Genomic DNA, 26,826 nt, shown 5'->3' with positions numbered 1-26,826 from the left:
TTACATTAGTATCCATATAGACTAATGACTAAGAGATTTGCAAAACTTGTTTTTTTTGGAGCCCTATTTTATTTTGTTTGCCTATAAAGAGACAAAGAACTATCTCCCAACTAGCATTTTTCCACTTGCAAAAGCAGACATAACTTCTGTGCTGTGGTTAAGTATAAACATAGTGATCTGATGCAAGAGTAGGGATTCACCCTTCTCCAACAAAAATATTACTTTTTCTGATGGCAAAGTGAATTTCTTATTCATCAATAAAGCAAATGATGAAATTTTACTCACTAATTTCAGTCTGTAAAATTTTTATTCCTTTTTCTTACAAGTAGGTTCATACTAGTAATGTTTCCCCATGCTCTGAGAAGGATGGGTGGTAGAATTTTGAAGCAGGGGTGCACTGTGTAATTTAGAAACATGAGTATTTTATCTTTACTCCTAAGTGCTATTTATTTCATCAAAGGCGCAGAGAAAGAATTTGGAGCACATTTCCATCAGCGCTGGGAAGAGTAGTTATATACATATATACTATATTTAAGACATGTAATATACCTCTTTATCAGCAGGCCAGAAATTCACTTACATCATATGACTTGAAAAGTAATAAAATTTACATAACGACGTCTCTCAGCACACATCTCCCTTCTTTTCCTTTTTGAGTTAATGAAGGTGAATAAGAAAACTTATGCAAGAGTTACATTACTTATTAAAAGTTACATATTACTTACTACTTATATTTCTTATTACTGGTCAAGTTTTCAGAAATTTGGAAAATAATTTTTATAGATTTATCTTAGAATTTGGGTAATAATTTAGAACATAAACATAGTACAGAAGATGCTAACTATGTATTAGTGCATTATATTCTAATTACCTTTTAAAATAAAATTGTTAACTTGACCAGGAATAATGCACAGTTGTAATAATATAAACTGTGACTACCCAGTCAGTATTTTTTGAGAGACATACATGGAAACATGCTATCTAAACCACAGTCCACTGCCCTAGAATGAAGCACACTACTCTGCAATGTTCTAGACACATAACTGAAGCAGACCATCTGTCTTATCTTTTAGGTTTTTACCTACACTGCCAAAATATTCTAGAAATTTCTTCACAGTGTAAGATGTCACATATGCTTTCTCTTCACATTAGACAAGAAAACTAGAAAATAACTGAATAAACTGGCTGCCTAACATGCTGCTATTTTTGAGCCTGGACTGCAGAACTCTGGCTTTCAATCATAAAAAACAAAACTGGATGTAAAAATAATGATAAAAAATGCTTGCAAACAGTAAGTTTAAACTGCAGTTTTGCATATACAAAGATGATTTTGCACAGACATTGAAAATGATGGTATGAGATTCTAATCCATTATGAGAAACAGCTTCAGCTCTATATTATACCTATTTTTCAGGTGAATTTACAGAAAGAAAACTTTTAATTTGAAGCTTAGCTTCAACTCTTCAGTATTCGGTATTATTCTTCCACTCTGCACTCCTTAATGTTTAAGCATTCTAAACCTACTGTTCGATACAAAGAAAAAACCCAAACATAGACATTGTATGATGTATGGCCAGATGGTGTAGTTTAGTGATTAATATTTAGGTCTACATGCAGACATAGTTAACATAAATTATCAGAAACAGGCAAATGGATTGAACTTTAATCTTTCCTATTCTCCTCACCAATCTGAACCACTGTGTGGCCTTACCATCCTCCCATAAAGCACCATTTTGTCAAAAGAAAGTTAATCTGTATTTCCTCAGGCTTAATAGCCACACTGGAACAAAGAGTTGAGTGATATTGGCAGACACATTTCAGAAGTGTGAAAGACCAATAATTCATGAATAGCAAGTCTGTACTAACAGTTTTAATGAGTGCTTTAATGGTTTAATGGATGGCACTTTATTAGGATTTCTAGTATTTTCATTCTGAAAGCTTGCCTTCAATAAAGCTGTCATTAATAAAGAAGTGGATTTGTTCACAGCACAACAGTGTAGTATGGGTGCTTTGTGCAAAAGAAATAAAAATATCTGTAATACTGCTATTTCCCTCTAATGCTTTGACAAATCTTTTTTCTAGCATGTTCTAAATGGCTGGCTGCTTAGACAAGTGTGATCTGTTAGCAAGAAAAAACTTGAGCAGCATTTACTATCACAATGCACTGTCCATAAAATAGTTCATTGACTATTAATCACAGTAACCAAAATGTTCTGGTGGTAACCAAACCAGAATTTCAAAGAATCCCCCTCCAGTAAACTATGTGCCTACTCACTGTGCCACTTAAACAAGAGGCAAATGTTCCCTGATGTGAGTCTTCCAGGACTGGATCATGGTTCAGCACTAAGGAAGAAAGGAGTATGACAAAACATCACCCCTCCTGGCGTGAGCTGACACATGCCTGCCTGCTTTGGAACACTGCTCTTCCAAGGGTCACTATGGCAGCAAATCAGAAGCCAGCAGTTTTAAGTTTCTGGGGAATGTGGCGATTGATGTTAATATATACTGCATAGCTTTCACAAGCCAGGAAGAGGAAGGAAGCATGTCCTGTAAAGCATTTTCAAGCACTGTATGTGCAGCGTTTGTGGCTTGAATTAAATCACCCATGACCACTGCTTCACAGAGAAACTTAAGACCAGGCAGGCAAAGTAGAGTGAAAAAGAAAAATTGGAGAGCATGTCAATGCAGACTCAGAACAACGGGATAAAGTACACAGCTATGCAGAGAAATTAACAGTTTGACCCTCTTTTAAAAATACCAGCAACTGTGAGAATTTCATACCATAGATGATGAAACTATAATAGAATGGTATTGTATTATGCAGGAAATTTTCTAAAAGAATGAGATTACATACTGTATTACCAAAATGTGAATACTAGATGCATGAACAGTAATTCATGATTGTGGAAATTTGTCAGCTGGAATTATGTTTTCTTAATTAAGACAGAGACTTTCCCATTAAATTGCAAATTGTGTATTTTTCAAGAATATGGGGGAAAGCCTCAACACATGTCTAAAACTTTTTTTAAACTTGAATATGAGTTTGCATCCTGTCCTATAAACTATTAAAAATGCAGATTAGATATTTTCTGTTAACTCTCAAAGGGAGGAGACCTAATTGCTAAAGAGCAGCAAGAAAGACAAAAAGCATTTTTTTCCAAAATTTTTTTGTAAATTTCCCTCAAAAAGAAAAAAAAAAAAAAAGAAGAAATTTTCCTCCCAGTATCAAGCTAATATTCCTATGACGAAATTAAATGATGCAAAACCTGATTCCAGTGGAATCAAAGAAGATACATAAGCATACAACTGAAGAAAGCTCAAAGAGGAAAATAAGCATTATTTGAAAACATCATTGAAGGAAACTCTTTATTTCAAAAAGCTATAAAATCCCTAGTTTTTAAAATAGATCATATTGGTTTGTATTTCTTTACCATCTGTCTCAAACATAATATGGTTATTCCCTACCTGCAATTAAAATAGTTTGATGTTAGACCATGATATCATAACCAGTTGTAATGGAAATAATGAAAATTGGGAATTACTTCAACTTCAGGTAGAAAAGAACTATCAGGAGCAGATGAATACCTGAATAATGACAAAAACTTGCTTTGTTTAAATATTTCTGTGGTTAAAGCATCCTGCTGTTTCATTTTATATAGTGTATGAAACGCAGCAGGTCTTATGAACTAAACTTTATAATTGTCTCACATGAGACACTATGCTACTTTAAATTTTCGATGTGCTTTTAATCATATTTTCAAAGCACTGTCCACATTTTCTATTTCAAGGAAAGTGTAAAGGAGTGAAATTCTTCATTGATTTCTCCATTTTTCTCTGTAAGCCCCTAAAATTATTGCAAATTAGTATTTCTAAAAAGCTCCTGCAAAACCCAATTTTATAGATAATGACATACTTAGTTTATCCTTGAATAATTTTTCTTGCTTCAAGTACACTACTTTTATCTTTCTATACATATTTCTGCTTTCAGTTGGACAAAATAAAACCAATATTTACTACAGGATAGAATCATGGAATTGTTAAGGTTGGAAAAGACCTCCAAGACTGACCACCAGCACCCCAATCACAGCACTAAATGTCACACCCAGTTGTTTCTTGAACACTTTGAGTCATGGTGATTCCACCACCTTCCTCTGTTTCAATACTTTCAGTAAAAAAAAGTCCTCCTGATGTCCAAGTGGAATCTCTCCTGGCTCAGCTTGAGGTCATTTCCTCTTGTCCTGTCACTTTTTGCCTGGGAGAAGAGACAAAACCCTCATCTGGCTACACCCTCCTTTCTGATAGTTATTTGAGTAATTAAACTGTGTCTGAAATTCCTTGGCTAAAAAACATTAGGTATCAGACCAAAATGTTGCATCCTGATATGTAACACCAGCTTTCTTTTATATGATTAATTACATAACCATAAACAAATGATGTTATCCCAATGCAGCATTCACAACACAAAGGAAGGAGATAATTACCTGCTCTAAATCTTGAATCGCAGGACTTCAAAGTCCTGCACTATGTCTTTAAAATTCTCTACCACAACTATACTACTGGCTTGGATGCTACCCTAGGTGGAACTAAGCACCAAACAACCTAGGTTAATACAACTATATGTGCAATTAATAAGAAGACAACTTTTCATCGTTCACTGACTACGCTAATTGTTTCTCAATAAATGGAGCACATCCTATGAAAGTAAACTTAGAAAAATCACAATAAATGATGTTTGGAATATTAGAAAGAGGAAAGCATTGTAAGGAAAAGGAATAAAACCATATTTTTGCTGAGAAAAAAATTGATTTTTCCACATGAATCACTATTATCTACAATGATATAGCAGCTCAGTGCAGCTGTTTCTTTGATAGAGATTCATTCAGTGGATTATCTGTTCTTCCTGGACTTCTAAAATGTATTATATTGATAACAAGTTTTATATGTGCTTCTACTACACAAGATTTACTGTGTTTTAGTATCCAGTGTTTATGTTGTTGCAGCTTGAAATACAAAAAGAGAAATATAACATATTGAGTAAACTGTGTTCCCATCACAAATCCTATCAACTGATTCTAGAAAGCTACAATAAAAAAAAAAAGTCAAAATGCATCTTCATGTTTTCCAATATTCAGTTTTAAAGCAAAAGACTGTCTGCAATTTACAGAAAGAAATCTGATGAGAGAAAACATTAAATTATATACAACTTCTTCTAACATTTGTAAACCAGTGCATACATACACATTCACAGTAAATCATACAGTAACATACAGAGTCTGATAGTGTAAATTCTGTGCTGTAGTGACAGTCCACTTCCTTAAGGGTGTAAAATTCTATGTACAGACCTCAAAAAATAAATGTTTTGTGTAAATTATTTTACACAAGTCTCAGAAATCTGCTTGGGGGAATAGATTTTCTGTTCTGTCTTAGCAGGATAGACTTTACAAATGCATCATAGAGCAGAACATTACTGGTTTTATTCAGTTTATCTCCACGACTACTTTTTATTTTTAAATTCTGAAATCTCAGATAAGAAGAAGATACAATATAAAGGTCAGTATCTTATAAATGCAGATTTTTGCTTAGCATCTGTCAAGTCCATATGGACCCTAACATTACATAAAAATTCCACTGAAATTGCCAAAGTCAGCAAAAGCTTCCCAATAATCAGCTGGGGTCGATCCTGCCTTTAAATTAGAGAAGAGAAAAGATCTGTGTGACATTGATGATATGATATGTGATGTTAACAGAATAAACCAACATTTTGTTTAGGCTTGGGGATTGTGAGCTAACAAAAAATTAATGAAGGATTATGGAAATTTTATTTTGAAGTAGAAATTAACTTTCTGAGAAGTCAACATTACAGGCCCACTTTATGCAATGCATGAATTATAAGTTTATTTGACTCTTGCCACAGTAATAGTCCTTGAGGCTTGGCCCCTGTTGTCCCATTAAAGATGGTACTCAAGGTAAATTTGTGAAAGAATCACAATGGAAGAAATCTCCATTGTTCTGCTGACATGCCATAAGAGCTGGGATAGGAGATGCCCTGAAGAAGACACTACGAGATAGTTTCTGGAGACTTGTAGAAGTAGGAACTTCTATGCAGTAGAATTCTATGTAGTAGGAACTTCTAAGTAGTACAGTTGATTACACTGTGCCTTAGAAAACACTATATAGCTAGAAGGTGTTCTACACTGGAGAATATACTGCTTTGTACAGAATCAGGAGATTTGTCTGTCTGAGGAGAAAGTGGAAATAGGAAGGAAAGGATACACTTCTGAAAGGAATAAACCAAACTTGTATTGACTTTTGATCAGAAATTCTGATCAGAAGTAAGGGAATGGAACATGGGCAAGGATGTTAGAGGAACAAGTACTTGGGCATTTCTTAGAAAATGTGTTTGTGTGGTGAAACTAGTAAATCTTTTGAAGTGGCAACCAAAGTAGTTTGTGCTAAAAAAATAATTCAAACATTCTTTAGAAATGGTGCTAACTTCCTGATAGAAGGAAGAGAAGCCAGAGTCTATCAGAAAGCCATCAACATATATTTTACTTTATGGTATCACAAAGTTGTCGTAACAGTTGCTTTATACAGTCAATGCATCTTTGAAGAATTTTGTCGATGCAATGCAAACAATTTCACAAAAAGTAAAATAAAGTAATTGCCTGCCAATGAGGAAAGGACATTATTTAAAATAAAAAAAAAATATCAAGGGTGACTTATGAAAACTCTTTGCTTCCCTAAACAGGAATTAATTGGAGGATTTTGCTAGTATCAATAAAGGTCAGTAGTTTTGTGCTGCATGTTACACCTTGAACTTTTGAATATGAGAAGTATCTCTTTTTCCTTCTGTCTCACCAGTTCTAGCATTATCTGAAGTGATAATGAGTGAACTGTTACCACCTGTACCTCTTTCTGCCTTGCAATCAGGTTAAAAAAGATTGTTTAAGGGATGTTAGTGAGAACTGCTGCTGAAGTAGAAGGTCCCAATCCCTGACCACAAATATACCCACCACTTCCCATTGCTGGCACTAGATCTTAAGCAGACATGTGGTGAGCTAGTTCAGGGAACTGATCCAATTGAAAACAGCAAAGAAAAATAAAACAATTAGTTTTCAGCTGAATCTATTTCCTGAGATAATCCTTGAACAGCTGCACATGTGCTAGTGCCAGGACTGGCACAAGAGCGACAACAGGAATACATAGCCAAGACATGGAGATGACTTACAGAGATCATCAAACTGCAGCTTTAGTCCACTGCCTAGTGTAGACCATGAAACCAAATAGCAATGCTTTTCATTAATTCTGTTTCAAAATGGATGAATCTTGGACTAGATGGAAATCAAGTGGTATCTCTAAAGCTGTAATTTCAAAGATAAATGTTGAATCTTTTTGGGCAAAGCAAGATGAAGGAAGCTTGATGTTGACCCACAGTCTAATCTTGAAAGTCTGATCATTTTGTTCCAAATGGCATGTTTTGTAAAGATAAAAAAAAAAAAAGGAAAAAAACCCCAAACAAATGAAGGAAAAAAAAATAGGATGTGAAAATTGTCCTGTTTACATGGACTGGAGAAACTTCTATAGGGACAGAAGATACTAAGAATCAAATGATTGAATGTATCTTTCAATATTGGTCATAAATTATTAAAATTACACTCTCAAGATGACTTTACTTACTTAACTAAGAAAAAAATAATATGAAACACCAAAACTTTTAAGTTCTGTTACAGCATAAGAAAACCATGTCATCTCTCCACCATGTTCAAGATGTAGTACAGCTGAATTGTTTATTTGTATAAAAATTATACTACATTATATGACCTGCAAATGACTTGGAATTTTCTACACAGAAAAACCAATTCATTTTCCTGTAGTACAACAGAAAATTGTTTTAAAATCTGTACCAAATGTTATCTTTTATTACGGTGAACATTCTGCAACATAAATTTCCCTGTCTGATTATTTATATGCTACAATCTTCATAAATAAGAACACAGGGTTTACACATGGAAAAATGAAGAGATTCTCCCACATTTTTTGTGATTGCAACAGTAAACAGCTGAAACTATATTTTCCTTATAGGAAAATCTAATGAGATTTTCTTTTAAAGTAGCCTTAAAGACTTCCTGATTACTGCATTCAATTAAATAATAATAACAAAAAACTGTAGTTCTTTATCATAGTACGTGGTATTAATTTTTAACATCTTTTGTCAAGACTTAAAATACAATGGAAATGTATAGGGTTTCTATATATCCAGCAGTAACATGAAAGTTATCTTGAGTGTTTTTTATTGCACTGCCAGTGTCCATACAAAGCTTCAAATGCAACTAATATGTGGTCCCTAAAAAAATAAGAGCAACACAGGCTTTTACTCCACCATGCTGACAAACTGTTGTAGGATTTTAAGCAAGGATTAGTGACACGACAGATCATAAAGAAAGTACTGTGTCAGTGATCCCTCTGGGAGCTGTTAATCCTTGGATCACTGACATGATCACCTATAGCTCATCTATAGAAGCGCTTCTTTACTGATTGTTCAGTGCATACTTGATCCATGTATTTTTGACATAGACAATATTTTTATATTAAAGTAACAGCTATAATTTACCAGGTTTAATGGATAGCTCCCTATGTCCCTTTAGCCACAAATTACTGACCTGAGAGGCTGTTATTCTCTACTATAGCAATACCTATATACTCCATGGTTTATTGACAAGGTGGCTGGTAAATGATTACTGTCTTCCAGTTAAATTCTTTCATGCTCTTCTAGATCATTATTCACAATTTATAAAAGTGGTATTGTTGACAGGAGGAAAATACAATGTCCTGAAACTGCTACATTAGAAGAGACACCAAGAACTTGCAAACCTTTCTCATGTAAAATTAAAGCAGTGGACTGAACCTTCTTTGGAGCTTTTAATGTATGTGTCCTGTCAACATTATAAAGGAGATTTAAAAAATAATCTAAGGATCTTTAAACAGCAGGAAAGAGAGATGTTTGTTTATATTACAACAAGTCTATGCTCTATCATCCACACATTACTTGTGTACGTGTATGTGTCCACACAATCTGCCTGACACATATCTTTATAAAAAGAGAAGAGGATTTTGTGAGCAAAGGAGCCACCTCACCAATGTTGTAATTTTACACCATTTTTTACCATGGTTTTAATATCATACAAACCTGGCACCATATCTGAGAAGTCTTGGGAAACAGCAATCATGACATTAAAAATTTGAATAGTAAAGAAGTGGGGAAAATTACCTCATACTCCTGTGAGAACTTCAAATTGTCATTTGCTTTCAACCTTTCAATGTGATCTGCAAGTTCCAAGATAGGTATTGGGGGATGACTGGCCATACCTGTTGAACAAGAAAGATGAACAAAATTTAAAGTAAACTACAGTGATGGCATTGCTCTAAAATTTAGAAATGCAGTAGTTAGAATGTCTATAAATGTGTAAATAGTAAAGATGTCACACGTGAGAGAAGCAGGCAAATAGTTTGGTTACTCAAAGCAGGACATGCTCTGCATAGATGAGCTCTGAAGCCAAATTAAAAGAAGTCACCAAACATATTCCCAAAGCTAACATTCCTAGTGTAGAGGAAGGAGCTACTGTCATACAAGTCAATGAGTTTAGCTAGGCATGGAAAAATGACACAGTTAGACCTGATGTTGACCTCTGCTTTGAGTAATGACTCTTAATGTCATTTCAAACTCCTTCTACCACAATGCATGAAATGAAAAATCTGTTAAATTAGATGAGGAAATGTGAGCTGAGAAACAGACACCGAAAGAGCCCTAAAGGGGAAACAATAGTGTTTTGACAGAAAACAAAGCAACTTATGCATAATCAAGAAAAAACGAACTTGAATAATGAAGGTTACCAGGGTAACCAGAGACACCCGAACCTGCAAAGGAAATGGTATAAAAAAAAAAAAAAAGAAACCTAAACTGACATAAAACTAACTTATAAAATAAAGTATAAAATAATGAAATGGAATGATTGAAGATTAATAATAATACTAATAATAATGCATCAAGGTATAGAAGACTGTGTACTCTACATTAGAAATACTTAAATATTTTAGAGAATTCTGAGGTGTCTGACATGCAGCTATGAATGACTAGGACAACATGCATCACCGCTTTAAGACAACAGTCACTGAAGAAAGACAACATTGGACATCAGACAATTAGAACTTCAAAAATGTTTTCACTAGTAGCAGATTGTAGAGGCAGGGGTTGTACAGTTTGGCTGGACACACATGCTAACTGCACTAGTACTTTAAAATATGCTTAATCTGAAACCCCATTTATCAACCCCTAAAAGTACCTACAATCTACTTCAGGTGTAAACATCTTTGTCCACTGATGAAGTTACTAAGTGAAAAAGAAGAATTGGAAGTACAGATGGGTGTGTAAGGGGGTACAGCAAGGCAAAAAAAAAAAAAACAAAACAGAAACAGACAGAAAAGATGTGGGGTCAACTAGAACAATCTGCCAGCTGAAGATTTAACAAGCAAAATTTTGTGAACATATTTATTTCAAGCTATTAGTCTTCATGAGCTTTCTCCATAATGCTTACATTCTTCTCTTCATATTTTTTACTATCACACCTAAAATGAAAGTGAGGTTTCAACAGCTTAGGGAAGAAATCAGAGCTGGCAAGAAAAAGTTAAGCTAGTGAACCCCAGGATCTCTTGAAATTATGAAGGGAAAACACTCAAGGGGGCTCAAGCTGGAAGGCATGTTGCACAATGCAGTTTGCTTTGTCACCGTGACTTTCAAGAGCATGCCTAAGACAGTTGACTTGCATTTCCTTCAAACATAGCTGAAAATGACCATGTGGCTACAACACAGTCACACTATACTATGTGTTTTAATTATTTTAATTTTGTTTTTAGTTCTTGTTTTCTTTTGGATTCTTTGGCATTTCAAGCGTTATAATAGACTCCAAAATAATGTCCAGCAGCACTGGTCCTAATTCTTCTGACCCTATAGATATATATATTTTAGGGAATCTTCATAGCACATCTGTGGTGGTAAGACATTAATGCAAGTTGTCAGTCAACTAACAAAGCAGAATATTCAGATCAGTGGGGAGATTCCTTAAAAATTTCAATTAAAAAAATTAGTCTCTAAGTACTAATTTATTACCTGCAGCTCTGCTTCTCTCCCATTTTCTTAAAATTTTACTGAGGACTACGCTAGTCTCAAAATGAGTGTGGGTGACAGACATCTAATAATTAGATGGATTGATCCAGATCAAGCACCCCTATGGAAGATATGTGGGTGAAAAGGCACAAGAGAACTCTAGATTGATCCAGAAATGGAGGTGGACTGATGTACATCTAAAACAGTGCTTGAACAGAGAAAATAATAGAGACAAAGATGTTTAGACCTTTTCGAGCGAATCGTGGGAGAGAGTTATTATCATATAAGGACTGAGTGGTAGTTTGGCTAGAGAGGGAGGACACAGAGCCAATCAGGGAGGCGTAGGGGACTGAATTACTGCTCAAAGCTGTAAAAAGTAAAAGCCAATCGGAAATGGGAAACAAATTAGTAACAGCAGTAGACCATCATAATCAGTCAATCTTGTACATACAGACACTTCAGACATGCACAAAACAGCGTCTGGTAACTCAACCAAGATATTTAAAGGTGCAGTTACCCTAGTGTAAATATAAAGGTCATAAACCCAGTGAGTGTGAGACTCACTTATCACACAATGAACCTGACTAAATCACCAGCATCATGAACAAAATCATAATAATTAACTTACTGTGAAGGAATATTTTTCTAAAGATGCTGAACACACATTCCTTTTTTTAAATTAATTTTGTTTATATGCTTCTCCATAAGACACTTCACATTTCCAAGGGGAGATTTAACATTAAACACTTTGTGCAAATAAGAAATTTGGAGGTAAATTTTTCTAAGGCAAAAAGAAGAACTACTTGCAACTTCAGAAACTGACAAATTTTAAGTACATTTAAAACCCTTCCTCTAAGTCTTATTTTCGGCAATTATACTTTGAATAAATTTCCTTAATTAATATTTGGCACTTAACTTATGAAGTAATTGCACTTGGTTTATTTTCATATTTTAAATATATAAAATGTGCTCTACTGATATGGTAGAAGTAGCTATTTTTTAAAAGAACTGCTGGAGGGCTTTTGTTATGTAATCAGTCTGTGATTCATAACAGAATATGCTATGAATGAACATCCAAGATGTCATCACACCTCATGCAAAAGCATGAGGCTTCTATTGAGCAGGTGGAGAACTTGAGTCAAAAGATCCCTCTTAAAATACAGCTAAACTCACTTCTTTTTGTGGTTACAAATAAGAAAATACACTTATTTGATGACACACTCCCACGCCAATCAACATATGTCATGACAACACAAAAACTGAAAGACAAAATACAGCTAAAGTACAACAGATCCTGTGACATGCTAAAAAGTCAAAAGAAATACCATGCTGAAAACATGCCTTCAAATTCTCTTTTAAAATGTGTTTGTCTTTTTTTAAAAGAAGAGATTAAAAACACCTGAAAACTCAAAGTAAAGAAAGCTCCCAAAAAAACACCACATGCAAAACACACTTGAAATTGTACCCACTAAAAAAATGTATTTTCAGATTTTGTAGAAGATTGCAAAATGTAATTGATCGTATGCAGCCTAGTAGTAATCCCTTTACATTAATTAAATAACAATATATGGCTTGATTGAAGTGTAGAATTATCCTCTGGTTAATCTGTAGTAAATACATGACTAAGGAACATGAAATACTCTTTGTGCCACAATTTCAAGGAAAAAAACTAGGAGAGAAAGGTCAGAAATCACCTGCATATTAACAGACATGAAACCTCTTAATTATATTCCTTTATCCCAGCTAATCAAGTGGGTGTTTTAGGCTTGTCATTAGTGCATTAAATTAGGATTTTGTTTGTTGTCAGGGTTTTATGATAAGGGCTTTTAGAAACATTTATGAAACACACATTTATTTACCAGTTTGTAACTGTAGGTTGACATACCCACAATAAACAAGAACAAAGTAAGAAATTAAAGAGCAAATCTGCTAGTATACAGACTATAATCTACATGAAGTGAAAATGTGACACATGATTGTCACAGAAATTTCTTTAGGAAATGAGTGGTACTTTAGGTCTGCATTGAATTAATTGTCTGTGACTTTACAAACTCCTCATACTGAATAACGTAAGACCACTCCTGTACATACTAATCTATATGAATTAAGACATTCCTTTATCTTTATATTCCCTTAGAAGCAGCAATGAATCAGTAACAGTGGTTGTTGAGACCTATCCTTATCAAAAAGATACCAAAAAATACCTACTTTAAATTCAGACATGGAAAATGGAAAAAAGTAAGGATGACCCTGATTCAGTACGAATTCAGCATTCATGAAAATTTATCAATAATGTCTTTAGTACATGACAAAGAAATTACTGTTACTTTAAAATTTCATTTTCACAGAGCCAGAGCTAGGCCAGAGCATGAAATTACAAAGACAAATTTACAAGACAATCTCTAGAGAAATGTATCATTCTGCAACAGCTATTCTACGATAATTGCAAATGCATAAATAATATTGCAAAATTATGCCACTTTTATTCCTGAATATTTTATGTTTTTCAAAACTTGATCAATTATCCTGAAATTAAAACAGTTTCTCTTTTTTGCAACAAAGACTGAGTTTTAACAAGGAGCCTTAGGATCTCCATGGCCGCACAGCAGAGGCACCACCTCTGAGTGACGTGTAAGCCACCCATAGCGAGAAATGGGAAAACTTAATTTTCATATCCTGATCTAAAAATGTCAAATACAATAAGATGTCACAAAAACTATGATCTAAAATACAAGGGGAAAAAAAGCGATAATTCTTGTGAAGAATTATCAACTTAATCTCCTAGCTAAGCAGATTCTGGGTTCCTCCAGGTTTCAAAGCAATGAAGTGGGATATCAGAGAAGTGCTTGCTGTTTGCATAGGAAGCTGTACCTCTCTTAGGTACCTAAATCCTCCATGTGAGACATGCTCATATGAAGAGCTGTATGTATGACAGCTCGCCCTGAGGAAGCATTTTAGTCTGTTTTTGCCATGGAGACCAAACACAGTACCTCCTTCAGCATTGTCATGATTCTCATAAACAGATGTTGAGTGGATAAACTGCAGCACAAAGAAACTTCTGCTCTCTTGCAAAGCAGGTAACTAAATCCAGACATCACTTTTCACACCTCTTTTTTAATTTGCAGTCTTTTCCTCTGAATAGCTTCATGCTTTTTCTGCTTTATCATGGAAATAAGTTTGTGAAAATTCCTTAGCAACTCAGGGAATAAGTGTTTAGTAAGCACTTATCTAATTAAAAAAAAAAGTCTTTAACTTAGAGCTGTAATAGCTCTATTTATTTTTCTTGTATTTCAAAGCATCTTATTTAGTTCATAAGATATAATGAGATAATTGTTTAATTGGCACCCAATTACAAAAATTACTTATAAGTGTGACACATTTTATAGTTAAATGAGGATTAAAAAATCAGTCACTTTTGAGGCATGACTCAATTTAGTTTTCTAGCTGATTGGCAGATTGAAGTCTGCCTGAGCCTTGGATCTCTCAGAACCCACTCAAACTCTTTTATTTCAGTTAATTTTCCTCTGCACAACTGCGCTGCCTTATTTGATGAAACCTTTTGTGCAGCTTAATTATTACCCCTTCTTTACCTTAACTCTCCCATGTGGCATAGAGACCTCTAAAATTTGTGCACCAGGTTAATTATTTTAATTCTGTGTTTCATAGGAAACTTGCAGAAAGGTAAGAATGTGATAGACTTTTATTTAGCTATTCCAGTTACGGAAGAATAACAGACTTAAAAATGAAATCCTACTGAGAGATTGGGTATTTTCATGTTTACTCAAAGAGAACTTGGCACTGCTGTGATCCACTCATTGGCATATGGGCTTATCTAACACATACACATTTTTGGATAACACACATGGACCTGGGATCTTGTTCTCAGATACAGAACTGTGGGCTCTTCCAAATGTCAAGGCAAAGTGTGAAATTTATCTATGGAGTCACTCCATCCAATGAGGAGGGAAGCCAGAAATAAATTTGATCCCTTTTGAGCAAGGTAAGATAGAAAAATCTTTAGGTTAGAGCTCTTTAGATCTCTTTAGACTACTGAAGAATGTAGACGATGAAAAGTGAAAGGAAAGCAACAAATCTCCTGTGCTGGTAGTTTAGACTGTGAAATTTTATATCATCTTCATGCTGAATTGAAAATTTTAGGACAAGTACAACATATTTGTGCTGAAATGATTCTCTAAATATCACCAAAGATAAAATATTGCTTTTTCATATTTTGTGTCAAAAATGTACCTGATCACCTATATTGGAAGTAACTTAAAATTGTGGTTAGAAATTCAAATTTACTCCAAGGACTTAGTTTTCAAATTATTTTAATATCTGTATCTGATCAGGTCTTTCCTTATACAAAATATATGATTGATAGTGTTTTTTGGAATGTGGCTGTTTAGAAATCCTTGAAAGCAGTAAAGCTTATGACAGTCCATAATTTTATAGGAGTGTCTCATTCACCTCTCCAAGGGAAAACTGCCAGTCCAGATACGCCAATGTAATTTAGAATTTTTTTCTTTAACATTTAGGCAACGAAGTAATGTACATTTTTCTGTACATTATGGGTTCATTTGAAAATGTTTTCCTCTCCCACTGGAAGCAGTTGGTCCTGGAAAGCTCCAAGCAAACTGTGGATGCTTTCATAATCTAAAGAAATAAATCATTAAAATAACAACTATGTGAAATCATCTACCTTGATGAACTCGTACTGAAAATACAATTCACCACTCAGTCCTTTGTTTTATTTGTAGGCAATGCTGAGAAATGCCTAATTTTATGAGGGCAACAGCAGATTTGTCAGTAGAAGGAACCCAACACATAACCACATCAGCCCTACCTTCTTTTCTCAGCTGCCTCCTCTGCAGTACCCCCCTATCTAGTTCTGTGACTTTGCAGAAAATAAACCCCAAATATTTGAAAGTGAAAGAATAAAGCTGGTATCCTGAATGTAAAGCCTTTCTGTAGTTTCTCTATGTTCATCTATGTTCTCTGTTTCAACAGAAAATTTTATTGCATGTTATTTGATGGTTTGTTGCTGGCTGGGAGATGGATAAATATTCCAGTAGGATCTAAACACTTAAGTTAAATTTAGTCAGACTTTAATGACATGGAAGCCCTAATTGAAGTTAATGTGAGTTAAGTGAAATTCTGCTTTTACCAACAAAAGAACTGTACCTTAATTTCACTATGATTGTTTACATATTAAGAACATGTTAATTAGCAAGTGTAACAGAGTCAGACAAATCTACTAGGATAAGATTCTTCTCCTTGGTATTTACTTGTATGTGGAACAGTATACAACAGACCTATGTCTAAGAATCCTAAGTGGTACAACAGTAGGAAGAAGATCATCATTTGATGTACTGTATTTTTAACAATAATGGTAATATTCCAATCTGTGAAAGGGATTATAGGAAAGGAGCTCCTAGTAGAAACATATCGCAGATGTTCTGCTCAAACAGCTTCACAGAAAATTGTAAACTTCACAAATAAATGATAGACCTGCAAGAAAAAATACACCTTAAATCCTCTTCAGTTCTTTTCAGATCAATGAGGTGGAATTACAGTATCTACAAGTGCCACAAATTCTGCCATTTCTTAATAACTTTACCTTCTCAATGTAAATTAAGAATTAATTACATTAAATTAATTTTATATATTAGCACTTGGCAGGAGGGTTTTTTTCCTCATGTTTCATTTTAATTATGATGAATACTAAATAGATAGGTAAGATTATGCATGTAAATAAATAGAGCACAGAAAATTAGGCCCATGCATCTAATTATTATTCCATTATTTATCGGATGAAGAAGGAAACATAGTGACAATTGATGAGGTAAAGGCTGAGGTAATTAATGCCTTCTTTGCCTAAATTTTTAATAGCAATATTAACTATTGTGTGGGTATCCAGCCCCCTGAGGTGGAAGACAAAGATGGGGAGCAGTCTGAAGTCCCCCCGATCCTGAAAATCTGGTCAGTGACCTGCTACACCACTTAGACCTGCACAGGTCTTTGGGAGTGTATGGGATACACCCAAGGGTAGCAAGGGAGTTGACTAAAATACTCACTGAGCCTCCTTCCCTCATGTACCGCAGTCCTGCAAAACTGGGGATGTTCTAGTTGCTGGAGGTTTCCAAATAGGAACTCTATCAACAAGCAGGGCAGGAAGGAGGATCCAGGGTACTACAGGCCTGTCACTCTGGCCCTGATGCTGGGGAAGGTGATTGAGCAGATCATCCTGAAATCCTGGCTTTTATCAGCAACTGCGAGGCCAGCAGGAGCAGGGCAGGGATTGTCTCCCTGTACTTGGCATTGGAGAGGCCACACCTCAAATCCTGTGTCCAGTTCTGGACCCCTCGCTCCAAAAAGGACACTGAGACGCTAGAACATGTCCAGAGAAGGGCAGTGGAGCTAGGAAAGAGTCTGGACCATAAATTCTATAAGGAGCAGCTGAGGGAGCTGGGGGTGTTTAGCCTGGAGAAAAGGAGGCTGAGAGGAGACCCTAGTGCTCTCCACAACTGCCTGAAAGAAGCCAGGTGGGGGAAGTCTCTTTTCCCAAGGTAACAAGTGATACAGAAAGAGGAAATGGCCTCAAGGTGAGCTGGGGAGATTCAGGTTAGATATTAGGAAAACATTCTGCATGATGGGAGGGTCATCAGGTATTGGAACAGGCTCCTTAGGAAATCGGTGGAATCACTGGCCCTGGAGTGCTAAGAAAACGTGTGTGTAGTACTTCAGGACATAGTTTATTGTCGAAAATACGGTGCTTGGTAAATGTCTGGAGTTAATTATTTTAGATATCTTTTCCAGACAAAACAATTCTGTGATTCTAGTAAGCCATTTAGTCTACTCATTATATAACTGTATATGAACAATTACTTGCTTTTTCAACAATATTCAGAACAATATTTTTTCTTCTCATGTTTCAAAGATTTGTATGTATATTTCTTCCACTGTAAAATCCTTTTAAACTTTTACAAAAGTGCTGAGAAACAGATGAAAACTTCATCCAGAAACAATGAGCCTACACTGAAATTGTAGCCTCAGAAGGACATTGAATAAAAAATTTCAACTATTTAAGTTCCTAGGGTAGACAGGTCTCAGAGCATGTCAGTAAGATTCCTACACTAAGATGAAATTAAATGAGAAGATGTGCTCTTAGAAAACACCTGATTTGTCCCAGCTGCTTGGAGCAGTGTACTGGAACAGAATGAAAGAGCAAGGCTGGAGCAAAACTCAAGCATTCAAACTCTTCCCTTTCCACTTCTGCCATGTGCATGAAGTGTGGGGCTTTAGTCAGATTTATTATTCTATGTATACATCTTTCTGGAGCAACATCATCTCAACACAGTCAGTGTTCAGAAGATCAGGAATGACATTTGCATGTTCACTTAACCCTTTAATAGCATTTATCATGTCAACATCAGCAGCCAATCCTCAGCATCTCAAGCACTTTCCTGCTTTTATGAACTTGAATTCACTATATTTTTTACTTATTTAGTAAGTTTGACAAAAACATGAGGCTCATGAAGATTTAGCACCTAATTAGCATCAGACTCCATGCAAATATATAGTAGTAGAAAGCAAGTCTACTGGGACATAACTTAATCATAACAAAGCAGATTTAAGTAAAAGTTGACTCCTGCAAAGGTGGTAAAAATACTAGTTTAAGTATTTCTCTCTTGTTGCTTCTTGACTATCAGATTAAAGTTTTAAGAAAACAATGATTAATGAAAAAATAATTTAATGAAGTATTTGAGAGTGTGTTGCTTCTGACCTCAAAACTACTGACATATTAATATCCTCCATGACCATAATATACAGCCTTATTTTCAACAACAAGCCATGTATCTAGCTATGTATTTCTTGTCCATACTGTATATTTGCAGACCAGTGGAACTCACAATGATGTTAAAATATTACCTGATAATGCAGTAGATAAAAGGGAAGCTTATTTACAAAGAAGTGTCCATAAAAATATAATTAATAAACAGAGGGATGTACATTTTCCAGTAATATTTTATAGCATTGTTAGGTTTTAGTTGGAATTTTTAGCACATAAAACACACCCATGCAATATATGAGATATGTGTCTTTGGGTTGTTTTTTAAATTTTTTTTTCAAGCAGGCTTTTTTTTTAATAAAGATATTACACGATTATTTCCAAAGCTAGCAAAGAAATGTATTTTGCAGCAAAACCCCAAAAAACACTCCCCCAAACCCTTGATCAAAAGAAGTATTTTCAAACAATCACCTTTTCATTTCTGTAATAGCATCAGTAATCAGGTTGTGATCACACAGGTCTCAGTGCGTTATTATTGTCTCTTACCCGGAGTTTGAAAGTTAAGGCGTCGCAGCTCCACTGGATCTGTGGGATGGTGAGAGGGGACCTCCTTGCTGTTGGGTATGCTGCTCTTTCTAGAATCAGATTCAGCCCTCTTCCTGCATGGGAAGATAAAACATGTTAGCTTCACAAAGGTGCCTGAATGTTTAGCATTATACCACCAAGGCAAGATGTTTATTTCTGAAAAAAATATTTGATCCAATGCAAAGGTTATGTAATCATGCATGGTGGGTAGGGTACCTAGAATTTGCAGTGATAAAATGGTCAGAGAGAAAATAGTTGCATTCTGCCCTAAATTGATCTTCCAGAACACCCTTCTGGTCATCTTAATACTTTACTCTTATAACATTAAATGTATAAAAATTCAGACAATTCTGTTTTAAATGCTATCTAGCTATATACCTTTACAAAAAAGTAGCCAGCTCTTGACCTAGACTACCCCAAGTTATTGTCATTAAATATTTCTTATTTTATACACAGAACTCTGCATTATTGTAAAAAACAATAACTTGCATTCTTTAGGTATTTTTAATATGCGAAACAACAGTACAGAAGACACCTATTTGAGAAGACACCTATTCTTTTCACTTCCTAGTATGTAATAATTTGCTCTTTCCTCTTCTCTCTGTAAGAGCTGAAACATGCAATCTTTATATGTCCTATCTACATATATTCAAGGCTTAGATCTGAATGAATATTTTTAATCAAATTATTAAGACTTTCACTGCAAAGGAAGGAAAATAAAACCAAAAATTTTGAGAGAATGAAAGAGAAAAAAGATAAAGTTGTCTATATCTCCCTTTCTTTGGAGACAAGCAGAATCCACATGTGTTCTCACTGACATTTTTGTTAAAACTGACTCTCATTATCTGTATGTATTGTTTCTGATGTAAAACATGGAGAACCATGTCACATAAAGAGTAGCTACCACTCTGCATTTTTATATACAGTGGAATCTTTCTTGACTAGTTATCTGTGGGGTCCTGAATGAAAACACAATGTGGCTGATATTTTTATGTAACACAAAATGAAGAAGCAGACAGGAGGAGAGTTATGTTGTGAAAAAGAATTGATATTATTTTAAGAGTAATAATAGCAGAATGTTTTCCAGGTACCAAATACTTATGTATGTATACACTATTCTTTTCCTAACTCACAATGCGACAATGATAAATCTGTTATTACTCCAGTCAATTTCTTGCTGCTCTTGAAACAGTGAATACCAGGTGACATAAAGTAAGATTTCAAAAGTTAAGAAAAAAGTCAGACTGCAAGATCATTGCATGGATTTTTGAAAGTTACTAGTCCTATGGTTTTATTGGAAAATATAAAAGTGTTTTACTGTTAAACCACTCTACCTGTTCTCCAGCAAATGCTTTAACATATATATTAACTTCTCTTTTGTGGAGCAATAAAAATTAAAATCTGATTATTCTGGTTTTAGTCTTTTTAAAACAAAATTAGTATGGATAAACTCATTTGAGATTCCTTTCTTTTGATTTTGATTATTCCAAACTCCTACCATAGTAGCACTATACCCTAGTGCTCTTTCTTCTTCCTAAGGGTATGTGAAGTAGCTTTCAAAAAGTCTTTTAACCTGTATTTCCTTCTCTTTAAGTCTAGGAGTCTTATGTCTCCCTAAGTTTCAGGGGCTGTCCAGGGACAAGCTTTGTTTAACTTTTTTCCACTTAAAAGTTAGCATCAGGCTGACATTTCATATTAATATAATAAAACCAGTAAAATCTCTTCTAATCGTGTGTCTGAATACTTTGAATACTTGCAGAATAACTGAATGGTTTATTATGTGTTACTATTTAGAGGAATATTCTGGTTTTTTTAATCTCTCCAGTCTATAAAAGACATCACAATTCTTCCAGATTATGCAATGATTCTGAAATAGGTGGGGGAAAAAAATTCCACAAAGGACAACTTATATCACTGTATCATTTTCATTTGTAGAACTTTAAGTCAGTGTTGAGTTTATGCATTTGGGACATTATGAAGATTCAGAGCAACTAATGCCTCAATTACAACCATGGATTCCTTCAAGAACTTTGCTTATTACGTACAACCACTGCTTGCACGTCACTATAACACAAATACAACCATATGAGCATTGTTGAGCCCTGTTATCTCTTGAAAATTTACCCCATGGAGACACAAAAAAAAGCCCTCAGTGAAACTTTGCTGCTTGTATTACATTATTTTTCACTGCTGTAAATAATATAGCAAATCTTGCAGTTACCCTCATATTGATAAATTACTGCCTACATTCACTTAAGATTGACAGATGCTTTGTCTTAGATGATTATCATGATGATTTTTTTTCCTCTTTTTTCTCCTTTTCTGTTTTAAATAAAGAGTGATTTTTTTTCACTTCTCACCTGTCAGGTTTACTGCTCCATTTTAATGCAGCAAGGAGGGAAGAAAAGGTGAAATGTTAGTTGACCAGCAGCACAGAGAATAAGCATGAAAATAGAAGATACAAGAAATTTTGATTTGCAGTAAAGATATGTAACTAAACCAAATTAATAAATGACAGCTCATCAAAATAGCCAATGCTTGGAAATCATAGAATTAATAGAGGACAAAAGGTCATGTCGAAAGTGAATCTTCTGTTGAAAAATACACCTCTTTTAAACACTATCTACCAAGAAATGAGACTTCAAATTTTAGCCACTGAGATAATGGAGAATGGGTGTTTAATTTGAGCCATGAAAGTAATGTTAATATTACACTGAAAAATTACATCTCACTGAGATGTAGCTCCCTCTTACATTCCAGAGAGAAGAGAAATGAGAGGAGGGAAGAGAGGAAAAAATTCAAGTGGAGGGCAATCTAGAATGGGAAGGAGAGAAAGGGAGCGGAGGAAGAGAAAAGGAAATGATGAACAAGGTTAAATATATGAGACACATACGACTTGCACTAAATTTTAAAAAATAATAAAAAGAAATTAAAATTTCTAAATCTATTTCACAACACCAGATAATACAATAACAAGAAATTTTTAACAGTACCCTGGAAAGCAAGGTAACCATAAATCTTTTTCCAGTGAAGTATTACACATCTTTTTAGATTTAGAATGAATGTAATGTACTAGAGGTCTACAGTGACCTGTATAGATCTGTAGTGATCTGTGATCTACAAAGTTTAGCTAAACAGAAAAAATAATTTATTATCTCTCACCTATGTGTTCTATTATACACTCACTATAACTACACTGTTTATCTTTCTGGTGATTACAATAAGCAAGGGTTCTACCAACATTTTAATAACTTTTACTGTGCAATGACCAGATTACACACATTATGAGAAAATCTTTAAAATTCTTCATCATGACTTAAGATTTCCCATTTTCCTGTTTTGCATTTCTGTGCTTTTTTTTGTTTGTTTGTTTGGGGTGGGTTTTTTTTTTTGCTTAGAAGCCTATTTCTCCTTACAGCTCAAGATTCAGCATGGCACCAGCAGCTCAAAGGAGGTGACTCTGCACCTCCACTCCACATTGGTGAGACCCCACTTGGAGTGCTGCATCAACTATTGGGGGTACAAAAAAGACCTGGATCTGTTGGAGTAAATCCAGAAAAGGGTCACAAAAATGATGACAGTCATGGAGCAGAAAAGGCTGCAAGAGCTGGGACTGTTCAGCCTGGACAAGAGAAGGCTTTGGGAGACTTCATTGCAACCTTCTTAAAAGGACTTCTAAGAAAGATGGGGACAGGCTTTCACTGTAGAGCCCATAATGACAGGACAAGGGGTAATTTTTTAAAAGTGAAAGAGGGTAGATTCCGACTATCCAGAAGGAAGAATTTTTTTATGATGAAGGCTATGAATTAATTAGATGCCCCAGAGACATGGTGAATGCCCTGTCCCTGGATACTTTCAAGGCCTGTGGATGGGGCTCTGAGAAATCTGACTTAGCTGAAAATGTTCCTGATTATTGCTGGGGGTTGGACTTATAAAGGTCCCTTCAAACCCAAACTAATCTATGATGCTATGATTAAGAGTGCTGGAGTTACTATGTTCAAAAGATTTAAGTTTAGGCTACAGTCTTCTGAGCCAAATCAAAGAGCATTTATAAAAGCAAACAACACAAAGTCTGCCAAGATGGCTTTAACTTCTCTTCCTTAGAAATGGAAAGATCTAGAATGAGGAACTTTTGCTCTTTATCAGTGGAAAACTGAAATTTGTAATTTCTTAAAAACTACAAGGAATAGCCACATAAATTAATTTGTAAAAAAAAACCAAAAAACAAAAAAACCCCAAAAAACCCCAAAACCAAGAATGAGATAACACGATGCTTCATGGGGACATTCACTCTTCTTTCTAGTTTGTCCATTTCTAAGAAACATCACACAATTTCTAGAGCTCTTTAACATTCACAAAGAGCTAAGTTCCCTAATCAACCAGTTCTATGTAATTGAACATGTATCAAACATATAAAATATATGTAAACTGTGACTCAAGCAGACCTCCTAATGGCTAGGCATTTCCTCTAGGGCATACATCACCTATAAATCTAGGTTTGCTTTTGTTTGTGATTTTCGATACAAATCTTGCTTTGCTGAATAAGATACCCTTTCTTTGAACAAAGAAAATATTTATTTGCTTGTCGTAAAGAAAATGGCCTAAAAGGAAGTGAAATTTATCTAATTTACTTAGCTCTCTTGATTTGATTGTTTATAAAGTTTAATAAATGGAAAGATCTGCCGCAAAATAGGTGCCCCCCTTTACTATGACTGCATTGTGGTTTCACTGCTGCAAGGACAGAGAGCACTGAACTGGTTAATGGCCAAGTCAGTTCCATTTGCCAAGACACAGTCAACTGAATATGGGAACAAGTTGCCCAGAAAGGTCATTGAGTTTCCGTTCTTATCTATACAGAACCTGCCTGGATATCCCTCTGACCAAACTGATGCAGGTGGCCATGCTCTGAACAGGGGTAGGATGAGGCACACTCCAGAGGTGTGGTCCTTTCATTCTGTGAATCTGTGACCTCTTCTGCCCACAATATATTAGGTGGCCTCATCAGTGTTGGGTATTATATCAATAGCATGTCCGAGAACAAGAAAAGGTATTCTTCAGTATTATTCTCATCTACTACTGTAACTTAAGCTGCAATGACCTTTTGGCTATATTCTAATGTATGATCCAAAAACCTGTCATGAAATATCTTTGCTTTCAGATTTTAAGAAAAGTAAATGCAGAGGCAATAACCTTTATACAACTTAACTTAAATAAAATAGAGTTCAAACATGCATTCCTTGTCTTTGGCACGTTAAATATACTTCAAACCAACAGATGCAAATTATCCATGCTATGAAATAATGTGTTTTAAAGAAGGGCAGGACTTCTCCCCATAAAATTTTTCTTTTGGAAACTGCAGTCATAATTTCTCTGTGATTGTAATTAAAATGTGTAAGTAGTATAGTAAATCATGAGCTTAGTGGTCCAAGTCTGTTCACAAAGGTTTCTATGGACAAAGAGAATTAAGCATAGTTGACCTTTACTTGAGTTAGTACTCTTTGCACTTCAGAAGACACAGTCATTTCTTGGTCGTCCTCTTTGCACTGCACATCCTTTAATAAAATCCTCTTTAATATTTTTTGCATATATGTTCATAACTAGACTGATGCCCTATACCTTAATTTTCTTCTCTCACTCTCATACTTGTTGCACTTATACCCCAATATATCCTAGAAATATATTTGTAACATTTTCTCTATCCACAAAAATTACTTGACTGTTTTTTAAACATATTTCCCCCATCTAATTACTGTAGCCACATTAAATCCATTTAACTCAGAATTAAACTTCACTGTTTTCTCGAAGCAATATGTTAAATATCCCAACTGTCTTGTCATTGCTCTTCTACAGTCAGCAAATCTATCAAAATTTAGCAGTAAGCTTGCATTCAGGTTACATACTCTTGGAAAAAATATCCAATTATATACTACATTTTTACAGAAATAAAAGCTCATGGAGGACCACAGACTGCTAAAACTGCAGTCATAATTTCTCAGAGGTAATTTGCCAAATCAGTGCAGTTTAACAAATTAGAGTCAATAGCTGAAAATAGAAAAATAAATAAATACATATGGACAGTTGCCCAAACAGTTCGAGTACAAGTAGTAAATAACAGATGGAAAACATGTCCCCCATTCTCAGTGAATGACAATCTCTTCACACTACTGATGAACAAATTTTACCTGCTCATATGTGGAAGTTTTTTTTTTTTTGTTTTTTTTTTTTTTTTGGTAATAGATTAGAAGATTGTTATTTAGGTTCAATAAATGTAATCAATAACTCTAGAAGCAGTTAACATCTACTTAATATACTATTGTTTGGATTTCTATTTTAGCATGGGAGATTTACTTTTAATACTTCAAAATAATCAGAAGAAAGGAGTATTTCACTTTTAGCACATCTCCAATGACCAGTTTTTGAAGTGATGGACAGAAAGAGAGATGCTAACTAACTTGATTTGTGGAAACACTGTGCATGACAAAAAACGTTGAGCAGACATAGTTCAAAAGAGACAAATTTCTGCAGCAGTCTGCAAGCAACAGACTGTGCGTTATGCTGCTGTATGATTACCACTCTAAAACCATTCTATAAATATATATCTATTTGGAATCCAAAGGGGAAGTTAACTCTGGAATGATTATTTACTGCTGAAGAGGGAATTCCTTCCAAAACCTGAAGAGAGTTCCTTTATGAAAGTCAGATGTATTTGACTGGAGACACTAAAGGTGGCAAGAGAATACAGGCTCAGATTTAAATATTTAGATGTGGGTAATAGCATTGTAGCCATTAGTTTTAGAAGACATACTTCATTTAATAAAATTATTCCCAGTATGCCCCCTCCCCAGAAATTGACAGCATCTTTGTAATGTAATATTCCTCAAATGCACTTTATCAACATATTTCAAAAAAGATTTTTATTAAATTTAAATTTAATAAAATTGATTAAATTAATAAATAAATTTATTACATTTAAATTTATTAGTAATTAAATATAAACATTAAAAAAAACTTCTTGAGTTTCATTCTTTGGTTTTGATTTAGTATCTTGACCCGTGTTAAGTCATTTACACCTACAGCTGCTACATATAAAGTACAGCATCATACACAGTTTTCACTGAGTAAGTTCTTTGTGTAATAGCAAAACTAAATCTGTGTCGTGGACAGTGAAAGAAGAATGAGTGAAATTTGATCTCATTGAAAGATTAGTAGAAAACAGCTATTTGATGTCTCTTTAATCTCTCAGATCAGAGCTTCAAATTCATATAGATACATTGCCAAATTGAGGCCAACT

The 26,826-nt window shown here is 34.6% G+C and overlaps 1 protein-coding gene across 1 annotated transcript in view; it reads right to left on the bottom strand.

The window, feature by feature from the left end:
- PTPRD (protein tyrosine phosphatase receptor type D) overlaps nucleotides 1–26,826 on the bottom strand; it is a 382,186-nt gene that overhangs the window by 70,320 nt on the left and 285,040 nt on the right. Inside the window, exons 24-27 of the mRNA XM_058827273.1 lie at nucleotides 21,896–21,910; nucleotides 19,497–19,609; nucleotides 9,874–9,915; nucleotides 9,269–9,366 (exon numbers count right to left, since the gene is read on the bottom strand). Coding sequence (XP_058683256.1) covers nucleotides 9,269–9,366; nucleotides 9,874–9,915; nucleotides 19,497–19,609; nucleotides 21,896–21,910 — 268 coding nt within the window. The remainder of the gene's footprint in view (nucleotides 1–9,268; nucleotides 9,367–9,873; nucleotides 9,916–19,496; nucleotides 19,610–21,895; nucleotides 21,911–26,826) is intronic.

Source organism: Poecile atricapillus, chromosome Z (genome assembly GCF_030490865.1).
Source record: "Poecile atricapillus isolate bPoeAtr1 chromosome Z, bPoeAtr1.hap1, whole genome shotgun sequence".
NCBI classification, from domain to species: domain Eukaryota; kingdom Metazoa; phylum Chordata; class Aves; order Passeriformes; family Paridae; genus Poecile; species Poecile atricapillus.
This window is presented reverse-complemented; position numbering and strand designations above follow the sequence as displayed.